Raw genomic sequence first — 19,313 nt, 5'->3', positions numbered from 1 at the left:
GATGACAGGAACAGACAAGTACCTATTTGCTTTTCCACTTGCTATGAAGAGCTAGAGAGCAAGGTGTGGAACTAAGTGCTCTTGCATGATGTTGAATGTGAAATAATGGAGGACTCGGTTTTGAAGAGGGAAGTGAACAGGAGAAAAGGAGCTGTCTAGGAGACCATATGTCTGTATATAACCTAGTTAAAGCTCAAGATAGTAAATACCTCAGTTATTCAAGTGGGTTCTATGCCTTGAGTGCACTGGACGCTGCATGTTCGAACAAGCAGAATATGTTCATGGGAAAAATGCTGAATCTTGATGTGGAAAGAAGAACTGGAATTTCACATGAAACCTTGCTTCATAGTTGTCTTAAGTTTTGAGCTCTTGACATTGTGATATTTATGCTTCTTTCATATAGTTTTGTTTCTGCTTGTGTGGTATAAAAGACAGAAAACAGCGAGTTCTCTTGTGGAGTGACTATAGTGAATTACTGTGTAAATCTGTGAACTTATATATTGTCTATTTAAAATAAAGCACCCTTTTACTACAGTCTGACCTTTTTTAAATTGAGAATGTGTAAGTTACTAGAATATTATGGCTTTATATCTTTGTGAAAGTTTGTAGAAGGTCAGTAGAGCAGCTGGTATGAGTTCTCAGAGGTTTCTTAGTTAAGACCAGTAAGGTAGGCAGAATGATCACAAGTTTGTTCATGTTTTGATAAGGGCTTCCAAGCACTACCAGTATAGTACAATAATATACCAGTTTTGCAATGTGGGTGCTTATTAGCAATGATAAACCTGAAAGTTGTATGAAGAAAACCTATTAAGTAGTTTACAGATGCAGATGTCAGTGGAACATGCTATCTCCCCTCACATCTGTGCTGTCCACAGTATACCTGACTATTCAGTGCATTGTTTTTTCCTTCTTGATGTTGTGTATGGTTTCATATGAAATCATTGCCGTAAGCTGGAATGCTAGGTTTTTCACTGCCAGTTACAATGTATGATGAGAATTTGGTAGAACTACTCAAATTCTTCTGGAGCTCAGCTGTTTTTCAGCTATGGAGCTATGGAGCTACTGTCCTGAAGGAATGTACATAACCTTCCTTTGACAATAAAGACAGTGTTTGGAACTTTGCTGGATCTAAATTCTTGGCTGTCCTTGTACCTCCATCTCCTTGCTGTCCCCTCCATGATCTTACCCTGCCTTGTGGGGGTGCAGTAAGTGAGTACTGTGTTCTCTCTAACTGCAGACTGCTGGCCTGGAGCCTGAAGATGCCCACAGGATGCAAACTGTGTGTGTTGTCTTTTTAAAATGTTTTCTCTGTTTTCAGAATCATGCTGTGCCTCTCTCACGCTGGCAGTAAGGAAGGCCCAATGCGTGTCCACAGCTCCCACACTGCTCAACCTTGGCTTCCTGGCTTATGGTGTGCTCTGTGCTTAGAAGCAGGAAGGCAACTTGTTTTACTGCATTCTTATTTACTTCATGTATTACTGTTTCTGTTTATCTGACAACACTTTAAAAGGCAGTTTAATAAACAGGTACTTCTCCCATCTTGTCCTCCAGCTCCTAGTGGGTTTGCTTTTGCAAAGCAGTTCAAACGTTATGTGTGGCATTACAGGGCAGTGTTCTGCATGCAAGGAGATACTGCACTTAGTATATTTTTCATAAGCTGTGCAGTTTCTCTTCAGCATAGGGCTACTTGCTTCTCTAATTTTGCTAATACAAATTGAAAATAGTTGTCGCCATTTCAAGTCTTGAATTCAGTTTGAAAAGAAATACTGCGAAAGCTCACCAGTAGAGGGAAGCAAAGTATTGTCTTATAGAACAGTGTTAACTACTGGTTTTTTAAAAATTATCTGTGCTTCAGTTGAAGCCAACAAAAAACATCTGTTGCCTTATTTATAGCTCCTATTTCTAAGAAGTATATTCTGTGGCAGATGAGAAAAGTGCTTGACAGCTCATAATTCATAAAGTTACTGAGGTTTAATCTGATAGAATATTATGTACAGAATTCCTGCCCAGTACAAGCAGTATCACTTCCCTTTCAACAGATGATAGAAATAGGGCTTTATGAAACATTAAATTAATGGGTGTGAAACATGATTAGCAGTCAGTGCTAGATGTATAAACTGTTGTGAAGGAGTATTCTGTACTGCTGTTACTTGGTGGTTTTATATGTTCCATATATTTATGTAGCTGAACCAGTCAGATATAGCTTTTTTTCTTTCCTTTCTTTCTGAGCTTTCATTTTGTTTTATCTTGTATGAATTTTTTCAATTGTCAGAGCAGTGAGTGTTTATTTTCTTGTGTCAGAGAAGGGTAAGAAAACCTCAGATTTCTCTTGGGAGAACAGCTAAAGTACAAATTTTTATGTCAAATCAAAGTTTTGTGCTGTTTAGTTCTGCCCTCTACTGTTTACAGATAACGTTATTGTGCTCATCTGAAAGCGCCTTCGGCTATTTCCCCTTTGTTCGAATAGTTTCCCCTGTTCTCCTTACGCCTGCGAATGGCTTGACATTACAAGAAAGGGATGAGGAGAGAAATTTATTCTTCCAGCTCCCCAAACTTCTTGCATAAACAGCATGCACATGGTATTTTTATCAGTTGGATCATTGCTTGTATGTACGTGTAGGTGATAAACACAGAAGGTATCAAAGTGTGTGACTTGTCTAGGTTAATGCACTGATTTAAACTATTGACTATGTATTTTTCCAGATATTTTGTTTGAAGTGAAGTAACATTCAGTTTTTATTCCAGCGTTTGTAGATTCAGTGGGTTGAATTATAAGTGGCCCGATTGCGATATTCGTACATTTGTCTTCCTGGAGAAATGACTGCCTCATTCTGTTAAGTGCTAAGTATTTTGTAACAAATCACACCCATTTTTCTGCAAGAATTGGTTTGAAATGTTCTTTTTCAGGCTTGTAAATGGTGTTTTCAGTACTTGCCTCACATACACGATTCTGGAGATGCTGGGTTTGTGTTTTGATCAGTGTATTGGGATTGGCTGAAGTTCAGAGTCATGTTCAGAGTCATGTTCCACCTTTTGGAATAAAACCCTTCCAAAAAATCTGGTCCCTGTATGTTAGTCATGTAGGACCACAGAGGAAATAGGAATGTTTTTAAAAGTGATTTAAAGTCCAGAAGCATATTAATGAGTATTGTTTCTCCATAAGAGTTTATTGTTATCGAGATGCCCAGAAAATATGTTTTGCTTTTTTAGGTATTTCTTCTTTGCAGGTGAAAGAAAAAGAGGACTGACTGCAGATATGATAAACTATTTTTCTAGTACCAATCTGTATTTTTTGCAGTGGCTAAAATGTTCAGTATACCATTAGCAGCAAACATCTGAATTAAGTTGTCACTCCATTTCTGGCACATAATGAATGCTTGCTGACTAGTGGAAGAACAAAACTGGGCAGGCAACATCTTTTAGAAGAATTTTCTGACAAGGTTTTTGGATCAGTATTTTTATTACTTTTCCTAGTTGTACTCCAGTCATGTAAGGTCAACAGCATATACTTTCTCCATTTGCTTTCACAGCTGTATGATCATTTTTACAGTAATAAATCTAGACTCGCAGACATTTTTCTGTCTGTGTAAAAATTGGGCTTCTTGTGAGCCTGTGCACTAATAGTTCTACTGGGTCAGAACTTTTCTTTTTCTAGAGCTTGGGTAGTCTTCATCTCTCTGTGTTTCTCCTGGGTCAAGTCTCCTCTAGCAGTGTTGGCTTCTGTGATATTCTGAGTCCACAGAGTCTGCGTGGTTGATGGCATCTGATAAAAATAAAAGACAAATAATAGTAGGCAGGCTTACTAAGCTACTCATAATGACATGCAAAATTCACCGAAGCCTAAAACTTTATTTTATATTTTCCTCTGAATATTGTTATTTTTAAAAAATGTATCTAATTAAAGTACTGGAAGAGACGGCTGAGCACTCCTGCCATTTTCAGTCATGTGTTCAGCACCTACAGGAATTTAATTGTAGTCAAACTTGAATTATCCCAGTTCACATGGAGCATGAAGAGAGGTCTTCTCCTCTTCCAACAGTTGCAGCTGAATTTACTGACTATTACAGTGCTTGATTTATCTGTGACACACGGTGACATAAAATTCCTGGTCTTCACTATCACTTTTGTTCATCTTTCTTTACCAAAGAACTTTTTGCTAGTAGCAGATAGACAGTTCAAAATACTGTATCTGCTTGCTTTCTTGATAAATGTCAAAATTATAGGTACCAAATCCAGATTAGTCATCAAATCTCAGAGTGAATTTCTCTGTGGTATTTGTAATTTGTAATGCCAGACTTGTCTTTTCCTGTCTTGGTTGAACCCAAAGCTCAGATCCATATGAAAACTTTCTCTGTAGCATCTAGATTGGTAATTTTTTTTTTTCTCATACATGTTCTACCAAAAATTTCTGCAGAGGTGGCAGAACATACAGAGGACTGTGAAATGCCCCTGTGCTAATCATTAAGTGTTCTGTATCCCTGAGTTTCATTTCATTCCCTTCTGGAATCTTCCCACGGGAAGCAATGTCTGTACTTCCTGTGCTGTTGAAGGCAGGTGCTGAGGAAGGGGTAGAGTACACTGTGGCCCTGTGTTGGATATCTGTGTGGAGCATCGAGCTTCCCCATCAGCCTTTCAGAGGCACCTCCTGGTGCTTCCCAGGATTACAGGATCTTCATGGTTGTTTCCCAGAATAACAGCTTTTCAGTGAAGAAAGTAAGCTCGTACCTACTCCAAAGCTTTCAGTAGTGAGTATGGGTACTGACTGTCCTCATCTTGCTGTATGTTATGCCATAGACAGTGCTGCTAGAAAAGGGATTTCATGTTTTTGATAAGCCATTTTTTCCTTGTTTGCTAATTGATCTCACTGAAGGACGTGGTCACCACTTGCTTCACGATGGCCGTTATTTCTGCATTTCTTATTCTATGCTAATTATGCAGTTCTTTTTATTTCAGTTCATTTCAGTGCTGGTCAAAGCATTCATGTTTGGACGAATCTGTGATTTGCAAACATGGATAAGTGAAAATCTTACAAATGTATACTTTAGTTTGTTAGTGGAAACAGTTGCACACGTATAAGCTGGTTATGATTATCTGAAGACCTGTGCTTGGAAATGTTAGACTTTTATGTACAGCTGTGTTGTCATCAAAAGCAATGTGTACAAACAGCTTTAAATGTCATCTCTTCAAAAATAACATACATGGAGTAATTGAGTCAGCACTAAGTTCAAATGTGTTAGTATATAGTTCCTGTAAAATATCCAGAAATTGAGCTCCAGCTCTTTTTCATGGTATTATATAGTTACATTTTAAGCTACCATTTCTATGGTGTTTGTACTGTTGTAGTTTAAGCCATGTATATTTTTAAAATGTATTCATTTTCATTTTTCTTTCAGCAGTAATGAAGGATTTGGCTCAGAAACTTCTGAAGCCAAATTCCAGCTTTAAATTTCCACTTGCCATTGCCAGGTACTAATGTTAAAATATCTCTTTTTACTGAGAACCCTTCCAAAAGGTGCAGCTGTGGGCTGGTTTCATCTTGCACTTTGTAGCTGTGTTGGCAACCCTTGAACGTTAGGTATGTTCCCATCTCCCACACATTGCGATAGCCTTAATGCTGTTCAAGCCTGTCTGTATCAGGGAGAGTGTAGAGTTCACAGATTGGAGAGAATCCTGGCTTGTGGTTCCTCTCATTGGTTCTCACTATGGCAAGGTAAAAATAGAGCAAGTGGAAAATCCAGCTTTTATCATGTGTCATCAGAAGCTTTCTTACTATCTGGAGACATACTACTGGGCTTGTGACTAGAAGGAAGACGTAAAAAGTGTATGACAGCTTTTCAGAACCTTCGTGTTTTGAAGAAAAAAAAAAAAAGTAGTTGATTACAGGATTTGAGGAGAAACAAAAATAATGATTGCTTTAAGTGAAAAACTGATACTGGATTGTAGTAAAGGGATCTACAAAGTTGCTCAGATTCTTAAGAGTGGATTTGGTTCTCCAAGCCTCTGCGCTGTGCTACAGTATGCATCAAAACAGAAGATACTTTTGAAATCAGGTACTGAATGCAGGTTGCATGTTGGATTTATTTACTTGCTTTTTACTAGAAGTGACTTATGTGAAAAATTTCTTTTCCAGCTGTAAATCATCAAATATGCTGTATTTTCTTCATCTAATCTACTTGAAGAGTATCTTGTATTCTGACGACAAGATTCAAATGGTTTTTACAAAACAAGTGTAGTTTTCTTTACTTTAATCTCTGCTATTTCCTGTTGACATTTCGAAAATGGAGGACATTTCCCAAATTTCACTGTATTTTATGTAGACATTGTAAATTGGCTTCAATTTTACAAATTCTAGGTCTTTTTTTTTTTTTTCTTGTCAGATGTGTGTGTTGTGAGATCTTCCAACTTGAACATCATTTTCAATTTTATGCATAAGTTGTAGAGTTCAAAGTACAAGTCAGTGTGATGCAGTAACTTAGTTATAGGGGCAATGACAGTAATGAGTGGGAAATCCTTGAGTAGGTAGATTAGGTAGTGTTCATTCATTAATTGCCTACATGCTTACAAAGTGAAAGTTTATTCATTGCTGTTGAGCATTGTAACTGTATCTTTAGATGCATTGTTCTGACATTACCATGCTGAAGGTGCCTAGATTGAGGTTGGTTTGTGTGTATGTGTTTGTGTCCTTTTGCTACTGAGCTTTTACTTGTCAGCTTAGTATTACAGGGAGGTGAATATCCTGGATTTTTAGTAAAATATGTAAATATTTTATGTTTCATTTATTTATGGAATAGATTCTCTTTATTTTAAAGGCTCTGTTGATGTCTAAAATTTCAGCAACATCCCTGATTGATAAAAATTTCCAGTTTTGGAGAAATTGAATGGGGTATAGGAAAGAAGAAATCAGAAATCTTGATTTCTATTTTAAAATTTTAGTGCTACTTCAGTATTTTGATAGATGTGTGTTTTAGGGTGGCAGTAGGAAATTCTTAATTTTAACCAATGTGTTTGCTCAATATTCATGTCATTGTACACAAAGAGTAGATTTTACTTAAATATGAAGGTAAATGTTTCCGGAAGCTTTCCATTGTCATCTAAGAATATTATTTAAGAATACTGTGCAATAGAGGGATTCAGTAGCAGATGATATAGATGAGAAGAGAGGCACTCTACGATCTGTATTCGCACCATTCTTTATATCCTGTGGAGACAGATGTGCAGTATTGTGTGGTGTCTTTCTTCACTCTGCAGTGACTTCCTCCCATGAAGTCTTCACCTGGGATTAGATTCTCCTTCTGGTTTACTTCTGTGATTAAACTTCATTTATCAGGCATAGCCCACACCTCATGTTAAAAAAAAAACAACACCTTAAATCTATGGCAAATCGAATTATCTTTCTAAATACATCTTGCTTATAGCTACTTGCGGAGTATCCCTTGCCATCTTTTCAAGGCATGTTTTGCTACATGTGAGAAAGCATAGTTCTCTCTGCTGCCTGAAAGGAAGGGCAGCAGCTGAATATGCAGGACAGACCGTCCTTGAGCTGCTATGCTGTCACTGAAAGGTTTCAAGTGTCTGTCAGACTGACTTCCACTCAGTGCAAGTGGCTCTTTCTCCTTATTTTTCTCTCATTTCTTTTTGCAGTTTCAATGTAGCTTGAAACACTGCCTCTAGCTGGAATTATGAGATGTGCATTTTTGTTCAGAGATGATGCAATTTCTTTGCAGTTACTTAAGAAGTAGAGTACTTACTGTAGCTGGCTACCTAGGGGAGCAGAAAGTTAAGTAAAAGTATGTAAACTGTTCTTAAATCCTATTCTTGCTTTGCTGCCATGTAGGGATGTATTTTATGCCCTTAGCATTCTGCAGTGTATTAATACGTGTCATACTTCAAATATTTTCTTAGAATACCCTTTGATATGATTCTGATCTGATCTTTCAGTATTTTTTCAGTAGATTTGCCCTTACCATAAGATAGATTCATAGTTTGGGGTTGAAAAGAATTCTGTGATCTGATCAAATGATCTTTCAGTATTACAGTATGCCTAAGGAGATGCTGCTTGGACTGCATAGTCTTGCATTTGAAACCAGCTTGTGTTTGATGAAGAAGATAAGATGCTAAGCTAAAGGAAGGCACCTGAAAGTGGTTTGAAGATGTGAAGAGATGTATACATCATCTCCTTCCCTGAGTAGCTTGTTCTATATTAATTACTGCATTTGGAGGTCTAATGGTCAGCTACTTCCTGATCAGCTACACTAACATGTCCTTTATGTTTGTGTAGGTTTTAATTGTGAAGTTATACTAACTCAGCTATCTGATGGAGCTCGAGAGTTTGTGTCAACTCATTTGCATGTTTAAAATAACTATATCATCATAAAGAAGGAAGTAGTGTGGTTTTTAACAGAACCTATTCTCTACAAGGTATGCAGACAATCCTTAGCTACACTGCTGCCTTTTATTGTTTTATCATAGGAATCCAATATCAACTTTTCCTTAAGATTGTTAGTGTAAATAGCGTGTAGTCATCAGTCGTTTTGCTTGTCTTTTCAGGATACAAGCAGAGCAGAAGAACTCCTTTGATCCTTAGGGTCTGCTCATTTTCCATGAGTGATTGAAAAGTAACATCAGCAGGCCAGGGATCTCCCTAGGCAACCCTTTTGAGTCTCTTGAATTCTCATTTTCTGGGCCTTCTAAGTTAAAAATTTTATGATTAACAGATGTTTTCTCATGTCCTTCTCAGTTATGAATGGACTGGAAAGTAATTCATGATTGTTATTCAGGCATTCTGCTGTATGTTGTAAGGGCCACCTTCTACTATAAATTTGTAAATAATTCATTATCTTTCACTCTTCTCTTTAGTTCTCTTCACTTCCAAAGTTCTTCAGCGATTTCTGTCTTTTTCACTTGCAATTTGTTCACATTTTTAGAAAGATATGTAATTACTCAGTGAAAAAATTGTCTGCTATTTCAGTTCTGTTAGTTTAATTTTTGCATATTTGAAAGATATTAACTTAAAACAATATTTATATTTTGCTGTCATTTCTTTTTTCCCTTCTACTTAGTTATCATAATAGTTCTATTGAATCATGTGCACGCATGCAAATGGATGTGTGCATATATACATTTCAGAAGTGCACCATTTGTTCTGATGAATTTAATTGAGCAGAGATCAGCACTGTTTAGGCAACTGACAAATTTTACCTCAATGGTTAAGCTCTGTTTATCAGCCAAAAGCCATCAAAGTATGCCGGATGTTTCTGGCAGCTGTTTAATAATAACTTTATGTAAATGTTCTTGTGTTCTAGGAATTCGAAAAGATTTCTTTAAAACTTTTTAAATTATTCTTTTGGCAAAAACAGTGCATTGAGAGATTGATCATCTCTCACACTACAGTGTTAGAACATTCGTTTATATAGTATGTTCTCTCAGCAAAGAAACCATTGCATGAAGTCTGTATGGAGATGTTATGCAGGGTTATTTGGATCTGTAAAGTGTTCCTTCCTGATCAGCTCACCATTCATCCTTAACCAATAATTGTAGAAAAGGAAATCATTGCTTCAAAAATACCTACACTGTTGACACTGCTCGGCTTGAAGAATATCTGTGCATCTCTGTATCTATATAATTGAGCGTTTTTTGTGAATATGAGTCTGTTTCTACTGCTGTTCCCACCTTTTTTACCTAGTGGATCCTCAGCTCCCATATGATGATGTGTTTCTCCCTCACCTGGTATACAGTGGATGTAAATATTTTAGGAATATTTTTTTCTTTCGTGTCTTGCATTGTGTTTCTGTCCTCCCATAGGTGTCAGACTTTTACTGTATTTTTCCTTCCTGTGTTAAATGAAAGGTGATTTTAGGATTGATGGAATTTTCTGAAAGAAAATGCTCTAAAAGTACAATCCTCAAAATTTTTTACAGCTTTCTGGTAAGTTTTGGAGCGTTTTTACTTAAGCCTGACAAGTGAGATGTTTGCAGAGCCTTTTACAGCTGATAAGATGAACTGTTTACTACTTAAAAATGAACTGGTTTCATTTTATGTCATGATTTTCATAACTGATGGTTGAATTCAAGTGTAGCTTGGCTTATTTTTATTTTTCTTCTTTTACAGCTTTTTCACTTCCGGATCTTACGGAGCAGTTTTCACCTCCTGATGTTGCTCCACCAATCCTCATCAAGATAATAGAGACAATTGAAAAGAAAGGTAGGCTGAGGAGTTATCCACCACTTTTTATTTCTTGTGTGAGCCAAGGCTGCAGAATTAAATCCAGAATTAACATCTCCCTGTCCTAGAGCTGCTAAGGCATCACATTATCCAACTCAGATGAAAGTAGTCTCGTTTAAGGTTTGATGCGTTGGTTTCTGCTGAGAGGCTATTCAGACCTGAGCAAAGATAGAAGAAGAAGGGATTAGATTTATCTTTTTTTTTTTTTTTTCCTTTTCCTAACACTCTAAAGTCCTAAGTCCTGATTGTGGAAGAAGCATCATGACATTTCATTGGATACAGGGCCAAATAAGTAATTTTTTTCTCCAAATCAGAAAAAAAAAAAAAAAAAACCAACACAACTGAATATGAAAAGGTTAGAACTGTTTTTGTACTTCAGGAGGCAGATCTTTATTACTGCTGTGTTCTGAGACAGTCAGTGATAATTTTTATGGCTTTTTTGCTCTCCAACTTTTTTGTGTTGCATCTCTCTGTCCCTTAGAGGCTTTCACCTTTATGTCTTCTACTTCTTTTGCCCCCTCAGTCTTTTCCTGGCTTCTCTATGTTACTTCCTTCATAGTACTGGTGTGATTAGGAGCAGTGTTGCTCCTTCAGTGGCCTTGGAAGTGAGGAGATACGTGGCATTCTTACCAATACAGATTGCTTTCCCTGTGAATATGGGTTCTCACATAGTGCTGTGACACTGGAAGACTGTAGTATTTTACTGAATGAGGAAGAGTTTGCTAATATCAGTGAGAAGGGCCAGTGTTCAGCAACAGTTAGCATAACCAAGAAGGTTCCAGGAAGCACCAGTGACAATATTAGATTGCTGGCGTTCTGCATCCTTGGGTACTGTCTCATTTCTTGTGTCATCTGTATTTTCCCTGAATTAGCAAAATTGTAAACAGAATCTTTCATGTGCAAGCATTGCATTGATATTCTTTAGTCAAGTGCATTCTGAGGCATACTACATGATGCATATGTCCTCTCTTGTGGTAGTGATGTGACACACCCTGTTTACACGCTGAGGTTTTGGGCTCTACAGATTGTCAGTGGTAACCCAAGACTTGCCTGTTCCTTAGAAGAGACTGTATGTCTCTGTTAACTGTGTAGAGCACCAGGGGTGAGCTTGCTTGTGACTTAGAAGTCTCAGTTAAGTCTGTTTAGGCTTAACACTAGTTAAGGTGTGTCAGAATTTCTGTCCTTTCCCATTCCTGAGGTAGTGTACCTCAGGCTTCTTACTTATTAAATAGGCCAGGTAAAGGAAGATGTGTCTCCAGCATTGCTCCTGCGGGTTGTTCTCTTTGCTGTGTCTGTTGCCAAATCCTGAGCTTCAGTGTTCATCACATAGAGCGCTGCACTGAGTGAGGGGGTCTGCTGGGATCTCGGATCTTCTATGGCTAGTTCTATTTGCAGAACTTAGTTTGTGTGTACAAAGAAGTATATTACAGCCTTAAAAATCAATTGTATTTTGTAGGAGGATAGTGATGGTAGAATGTTCCTAATTTATTCTATATATACTTATTTGAAGAATACAAAAGTATGTTGTTACACGGCAGCAGTCACTGGAATATTAATACATCCCATCAATTTTGTTTTGAAGGTCTGGAGTGCTCAACTTTATATGTGACACAAAGCTCAAGCAGCTCAGCAGAATTAAGACAAATTCTTGAATGTGGTAAGTACAGCTCTCTTCCCTGAAGAACTAGGTGGATTTTAGGGTCACACTGATCCTGTTTTCTTTGCTCCCCTGCTCAGCTTACGTATAACTTCTGAATAATATAATAAGTCAAATATAAATAAGAAAGATTTGTAAAGTTCACGCTTAATATGGAAAAGTTGGGTTTTTGTTTTTGTTTTGTTTTGTTTTTTACTCTTGCAGGTTATCCTTTTATTCACTGCATCAGTTCCTCTTCCATAAATAATATTTTAGTCATTTGCTGGCCACCTGCTTGTTTAAGGGCTAAAAGTTCAGCTGCATGGGGGAAAAAAATAAGAAGAAAAGGGAGGTTTTGTGTTTGGTTTTCTTCTTTTTGAAGCAAGGGAAAGATGCATCATTCCTGTAGCGCTGCACTACTCGTTAATATTTTGTAAACAAAAGGCCAATTGTTTACATACAGTTCTGTACGTACATTTGTGGCAGGAGAAGCAATAGCTGAACATTCCCTGTCTGGTATGGAGATGATGATGGAAGGGAAAGCAAATGATTTGAGCCAGTGTTGCTGCAAAAGTTTGGGTTCTCAGGCTTTGGGCATTGAAGATGCAGTTACACTGCTAATGCCACATACACATTCAACTTCTCTGACATGTGCTTCCTTCTCTTTTGGTATTATGGTTTTTATACCTTATGCCAGAATGTATAGGTGTGGCAACACTGAACTGCACTATGAGAGATGAGGAAGTATTGTAGCAGCAGTGCTTTGCTATGCTTTTGCAACCTGGTGTGCAGTGTGAGCTTGCTTTTTGCATGAAGAGGCACAAAAATACAAGAGGTAGAAAATGAAACTGGTTACATGCCATGGTGCCAAATGAACTAATTAAGCAACTCATACTTCTCTCTTCATTTTTAGTAATTTCAAGTATTAGCAAAATAAACAAAAAAACGATACTTTGAGTTGACTGTTCTTTCGAATCAAAAGAGCATCTTCTCCTTTGTTGAATCTGGTGGGAGAGAAGAGGTGTATGCATGAAAGCAGAGAGAGAATATACACATGTGGTACTAACAGCCTAAGCCTTATTTTTAGCATCGTAATTATATTTCAGTCTGCATAAATCCGCATTTTTACAGCATAATATGAGTGCAGATCTTAATTTATTGAAGTCCCATGTTAGGTCTTTAAACTGGTGTATACTCTTATGAAAGATTTGTTTATCTCCCAAGATCAAGAACTTGTGGTTTACATTTATTCTTATTTAAAATGTAATTAGGTTTGAGGAAAGGAAATCGGGACTTTACTTGTTAGTAACGTAGTAACGGAGTTTCTTACTCTGTTCTCTTTAAGATATTACTAGGGTCTTCCAGGACAGGTCCAGTGTGGTGGGTGTCCAGATGCATGGATACAGAGAGATTGGATCTTTGCTGCCTACTGTCTTGATTTAACAGTGTGCAAGTCAACTTTATTCACCAAGCTGTGAAGAGCATTAATGTGCTGTTCTGCTTATGGCTAAAGTACTCTGCATTTTAATTTGGATGACTGCCCGTTAGTTTCAACACAGTGTTATTTAGCTCCAAAATCAAAGCTGTCTTGCAGCTGGCCAGCTCAGTAGACAGAATAGTTAAGGTCTGTTTATAACTACACTCAAAAAGCTGCAGAGTGGCTCAAGTTAACTCTTACTCACACATTCATGTGTAGGAATGGGTCAACACTGAGAGAATCAGGACTTAAATTATGAAATAAACATTCTGGGAGCAACGGAACTGTTGAAAACTATTAGGAATTTGTAGTTGGTTAGGTTTCTCGGTGCTTAGTTGCTTTTGTAGAATGCATAGCCACACTGCAAGTTTTCTCATTATTTTCTTGAAAGGATTCTTTGGGATTAAACTCTGCTGCAGGCTTTCCTTTGGGGAAAACAGGAGGAAGGAGAAAGAGCACCGGGTGTCTCACTAAACTGTTTTGACTTTTTTCACAGAATGTGTAGGCACACCATATAGCTGAGTTCTCTACCTCACAGTACAATTTGTTTCAAGCTGGATAAGTATTTTCTAGAGTTGTTTTAGAGGAGACTTGACTAGCCTAAAAAGTTGTTCAGCATTGGTATCTCTAGATTCTTGTCCCACATGTGTCTTTCTGTAAACTTTTGGGACTATACTGCACCAGACTTTTATGTTTTAAGAGGAAAATCAAACTTGCTTGCACTATTTCTGTTTTCCTATTTTTAATTTTGCTGCTGATATCCCTTGCTCCAGCACTAAGAGGTACTGGTACTCTCAGATCTTAGTTTGAGTCATAGCAATACTGGAAGGATACCAGGTTTTACAAGATAAATCCCAACTGCTAGACAAAACACTCAGCACCTAGTTCTGCACATGTGTATTTGTTTCCACTTACTCACATAAATATTTACAGGCATGGAGCCCCGAGTTGTTAATTAGTCATAATAGCACTAGCTGTCAGCAAAGAGCCTGCATTTGGGTAAAGCCTTGATTAATACTTACTTCTTAAACAAAATATTTGTAGGTAAAACAGAGATCTGTTAAAAATATTCTGATATTCCATAACATTACCAACATAAAGCAAATTATTATCATGAGTTCAGCCTAGCACTGTGTATGACTGAAAGCCACACAGCAGTGGAAGTTATTTGTTTCATCAGATGTGAAAGGCCTGGGCACAGTGTTGAGCACTATATATTCAAGTCCTAACGATGTGTTTTGATGTTTTAGATTGATAATTTCTTTTGAGTTGTTAATTATAAACCAGATATTAATTAGCAGTTCTGGCTTGTTTTGAGAGGGTAATATCCTAAGTCTGCATTTTTCTTCTAATTGCTAATATCTTAGAACTATGCTGTTCTTTCCTTCCAGATGCCTCTTCATTGGATCTAGAAACTTTTGATGTACACACTTTATCAGATGCCCTCAAGAGGTATCTCCTAGATCTGCCAAATCCCATAATTCCAGCAACTGTTTACAGTGATGTAATTTCTGTTGCTCAAGGTAGGAATACCAGATTATTTCAAATGTCAGAAAAAAAGCTTTTTTTTAGGATTTTGAGTTCTAGTGATCCGGTACATAACCCAGAGAACAAGGAAGATGCTGCACAACCTGGCAGTTATCTCAGAAAAAAAAAATTGACACCTTTACTGTTTTTGATGGGAGCTGTTTCAGTTCAGATCTAGATCTGCATTATTTACTTATGTGTTTAGGTAAGCATGATAGAAAAAAAAAATATACGGGATAATGTAATTCTTTGCATTTTAGTTGGTAGAAGGACTATAGAAAAACGGGGGAAAAATCAAGGACTTATCTGTGTGCAGAAAGCTAATTTTTAACTTTTTATCAGTGCTGACAAAGTAAACATATTAGAGGTCGTGGTGTTCTGCAGTATGTTGGGAGTTAAAGATTATGAAGTGACAAATACATGCATGTAAGATTCACCACCTATGGTGCTGATTTCAAACAAACAGCTTACATGCTTTCAGCTCATCAGCGAAGTATTCTGTTGTATGTCTCAGGACAGGATATTGTTACTGGTAACCTTCAAAGTTAGAACAGCACCTGTGGGGCTTATCTAGTGCATCTCAGAATTACCCAATCATGTGTGACGCTAAACACAAGACAGACTTCTACCAGTACGCTCTGAACACATTGTGGTTTTTACCAAAATGCATATCTGTTTCCATTTGACTTCTGAATGCTTGTTCTTTACTTTTCCCCAAGCATTTCACTTCTTTTCCAAAGAAGAAACAAATCTTACAGCACTAAGGAAGGACTGAATTTTTATTATTCTTCTGCAAAATCGATGCTTCCAAAGGAGGGAGATACTTTTACATTTTATTTGCTGAATATTCCCATGCTGATATCAAGATCCTTTTATCTGTTTACTTGTAGATGTGCAGAGCTCAGAAGAATATGCACAGTTGCTGAAGAAACTCATTAGATCTCCAAATATACCTCACCAGTACTGGTTTACGCTCCAGTATTTGCTCAAACATTTCCTCAGACTTTGTCAAGCCTCCAGCAAAAATCTCTTGAATGCACGGTCTCTAGCCGAAATTTTCAGCCCTCTCCTTTTTAAATACCAGATAGCAAGGTACGTAGGACATCTTAATTATATTCGGTACCATAACTTGGGTTAACTGTATACAAAAGTAATTGTAATGAATTAATTCTGTGACCTGACTTCCAGCAGGGAGAGTATTCTGCTAATTTTTTCCAATTCTTTTGAATAAGACTAGGGTAAAACATTTGTATTTTTCCTGTTTCTTATTGTCTAATCCATCTCCTACAGCTCTGATAATACTGAACACCACATAAAGATTCTAGAGACTTTAATTACAAGTGAATGGAATGAGAGACAGCCTGTACCAGGTAAGTTATTCTGATTTTAAAAGCTATATAGTGTCATTTTTTAATAGTAAAATTCAACTTAAGGACAAGTTGTTGCTTTTCTTTCTTTTCAAACAATGTAAAATGCGTAGTTACAGAACTGAGTTGTTTATATTTTTCATAGTGATGTGTAACATCTGTTTTCATAAGGAATTATCTTTTTCATTAAATCAGCCTAATATCCATACTTTCTACAGTCTTATGATTTTCATTCCTTTTTCATTAAAGAGAGAACATTAATTTTGTAATTTTAAGACGTGTAAACCAATAAAATATGTATCAGATAGTGGAGGTGGGAGGAGTAAGTTCTGGAGATTTTATTTAATTGTCCTAAAACTTTGTTAGCAGTAGCTCAGAGATCATCTGAATAAGTCAAGGTTTTCCCTTTTGTTTGTTTATGTTATACATATTTTTTTTTTAATCCAGAGACTTAAAAGATTCATTTATCAATAAACTGCAGAAAATATTAAAAACACATTCAAGAAAATTAGTTTATAATTGTTCTGGTGCTGTGAGTTATCATCTAATTTAGTCAAGAAACTAAAAAACCTTTCCATTTAAGCAGAGATTCCTCTTTTAAAATCAAATACTTGGTAGAAGCATGGCAGAATTGCATACTATGTACAAAGAAATTATGAAGGTAGGGACACTGTATGTGTGAGACTGAAGTAATTCCTTTTACAGCTTATTAACAATGAGTATCCGAGCAAAGGATAGGGTCACGGTGAATAGAACATTAGGCATGATATAGCTCTCCCACCTCTATTCACAGTACAAGGTGGAGTTCATGACAATTGGATTTGTAGGGCTGCTTCAAATTTTGAAGAGCTGGAACACATCAGCAGAAAAAGAGCAGCAGAAACCTACCCTGTTTCTAGTATTACACTTACGCACATTCTGTAATCCCCTCCATCAATAAATGATTAATTTTAAAAATGTCTAAAGCAAAGGTTTTTGTTCCTACTGCTTTGATTGGAAGGTTCTTCCAACCTTGCCAGCTGTATTAATTTGAAACATTTTCCTAACAGCTAGTGTAAATGTATTTTCAGGTAATTTGTAGTTCCTTGTATTTTTTTTTTCCTCAGAATAGGTTAGCAGGCATTTCCAGAACCACTCCGCATTTCTGTTCCTAATGTTTCGTTAAAACCAGGAGAGTTCAAACTTTTAATGACTGCTTGCATTTCTTTATTAAAAATCTGCAAATAACTTATTTTTCTTTGCCACACATTTAAAGTATTAAGAAGGAAAATGCATTATTGAATCCTCTGTGCTTGACAGAGTTTGATAATAGCAGTTTTTGAAATTGTGTTTGCAGATACTTTAGGATATGTAGGTTTACATGGCTTGAGACAATCATGTGTGAGATGGTCAAGTACTGTTTCTTAGGTTGGTGAGAGTTAGTGAAGTTGCACTGAAGAGATCACTTAGTTGCATATAGTCCCCTGTTGCTTCATGTGAGGAACATATAAAAGTGAAAGGTGTCAGTGTTAGAACTACTAATGAGGAAACAGTCATCCTGAGAGTAACATTAGAGCACTTGAAGAAATATGGCTGTATTCATCAGATTTGGCACTATATTAATAATTAAGCATTAGTCATTAAAAACAAATACTTGTTTTTAATATTGCTTTGGGGTTAATTAATATTTTGTTATCGGTTGTTTATTTTGGGGGTCCTTCTGCGATTTCTTCATAGGGCAAAAATAGACCTTCTCTTTGTGTGTGACAGTTTATCCTGACCAATGGAATATTTTCAGTAGAATATTTGCACATCTATTAATATGCTGAAAAGAGGTGCAAATTTTCAAACTTCGCAGTCTGTGGTTAGCTTCTCTGCTATTAGGCATGTAAAGCATTTGAATAAGTTCTGAAAGTTGAATCTTTACTGAATGCTAAATGAGTCTCCAGGATTAGGACACAAGTCTGTGCTCAGCACCAAAATTGTTTGGTGACCTGATTGTTTGCAGTGCTGTGTTTTTTTGTTCTCACAGAACTCTATAAGATGTGTTTTTCCAAATTGTGAACTTCAATTCACTGCAATGAATTGTGGCTTGAATTTCCATAAAAATGTTTAGAGACATTGTAATAAAGGAAGATCTTTAGCAAAGAGAATTTATTTGTCACATAAGTGTGACAAATCTTACCTGTTGAAAGTAGTGTAATGACAATTAAGCAATTACAAGTAAGCCAGTGCTGCCCGTTTGTTGTTTTTTTTTTTCCTCAGGCTGAATGGTTAGCATTCTCCTTTATTTCTTCTTTCTATTATTCTAAAGCATGGATGAAAACATTCCATCTAAAATGAATTGCACATGAAGTTCTAGTTGTATCTTAGGCAGTGAATAGATAATGAAAATCTTGGCCTAGAGATGACTGATTGGAGTAGGGAGGAAACCTTCACAGAACTGTTGGTCTTTTTCATACCACTTCACCCACCAATTGTGGTTCTAGCTTCAGCACATTAGAAAGCACACTAATTGGAATGCTACCGTATATTGGGCATCCTATACAAAAGTGTTGCCTGCACAGCGTAGCACAAAAACAGGCGTTACTGCTAGGCCATTATTGGATTATTATTATTCATCAAACAATAACTATGGTCTGAATTTCTTTTTCCCCTGTAACTGCAGCAGACTCTGTGTTTTTTTGTTGTTGTTGTTACAGTAACATTTAGCCCTCTGCAAAGTTAAAACAGTGAGCCTAGAATACTTCTTATGCCTATGTTTGTAGTATATGAAGACACAGAAGTGTTGCTGACATGACAAGCAACCTTTTGTTTGACAAAGGGCAATGGGAGATTAGGAGTAGGTTTGGGGGGAGAACATGGAGCAGTCAGGGTCCGTCTGAAGTGGAATAGTGTAGAGTGGCTGGTTGTGTGAGAGGAAGGTGTATCCTAGGGCAGGGAAGTGAAGGGGAAGGAGGAAGAGGTGGAGGGAAAGAAGCATGGAAAGTCAGTGGTGGCATTGTGGGCAGGAGCTGGAAGGAGCTGCTGCATGGCAGCCACCTTGAGTCCACCTGTCCCCTTTTACTGTTGTAAAATAAGCGTGGAGAAGTGGGTTTTACTATTT

General features: G+C 37.0%; 1 protein-coding gene across 1 annotated transcript in view; it reads left to right on the top strand.

Annotated features, from left to right (window-relative positions):
• PIK3R1 (phosphoinositide-3-kinase regulatory subunit 1) overlaps positions 1–19,313 on the top strand; it is a 56,489-nt gene that overhangs the window by 21,127 nt on the left and 16,049 nt on the right. Inside the window, exons 3-7 of the mRNA XM_042825687.1 lie at positions 10,108–10,200; positions 11,804–11,878; positions 14,726–14,857; positions 15,752–15,953; positions 16,152–16,231. Of these exons, the coding sequence (XP_042681621.1) occupies positions 10,108–10,200; positions 11,804–11,878; positions 14,726–14,857; positions 15,752–15,953; positions 16,152–16,231 (582 nt within the window). The remainder of the gene's footprint in view (positions 1–10,107; positions 10,201–11,803; positions 11,879–14,725; positions 14,858–15,751; positions 15,954–16,151; positions 16,232–19,313) is intronic.

The sequence above is a fragment of the Centrocercus urophasianus genome, unplaced genomic scaffold, assembly GCF_019232065.1.
Source record: "Centrocercus urophasianus isolate 14NV4802_14NV808 unplaced genomic scaffold, USGS_Curo_1.0 seq_25, whole genome shotgun sequence".
Classification (NCBI taxonomy): Eukaryota; Metazoa; Chordata; class Aves; order Galliformes; family Phasianidae; genus Centrocercus; species Centrocercus urophasianus.
Note: the sequence above shows the minus strand (reverse complement) of the source record. Positions and strands in the feature narration are given on the sequence as shown.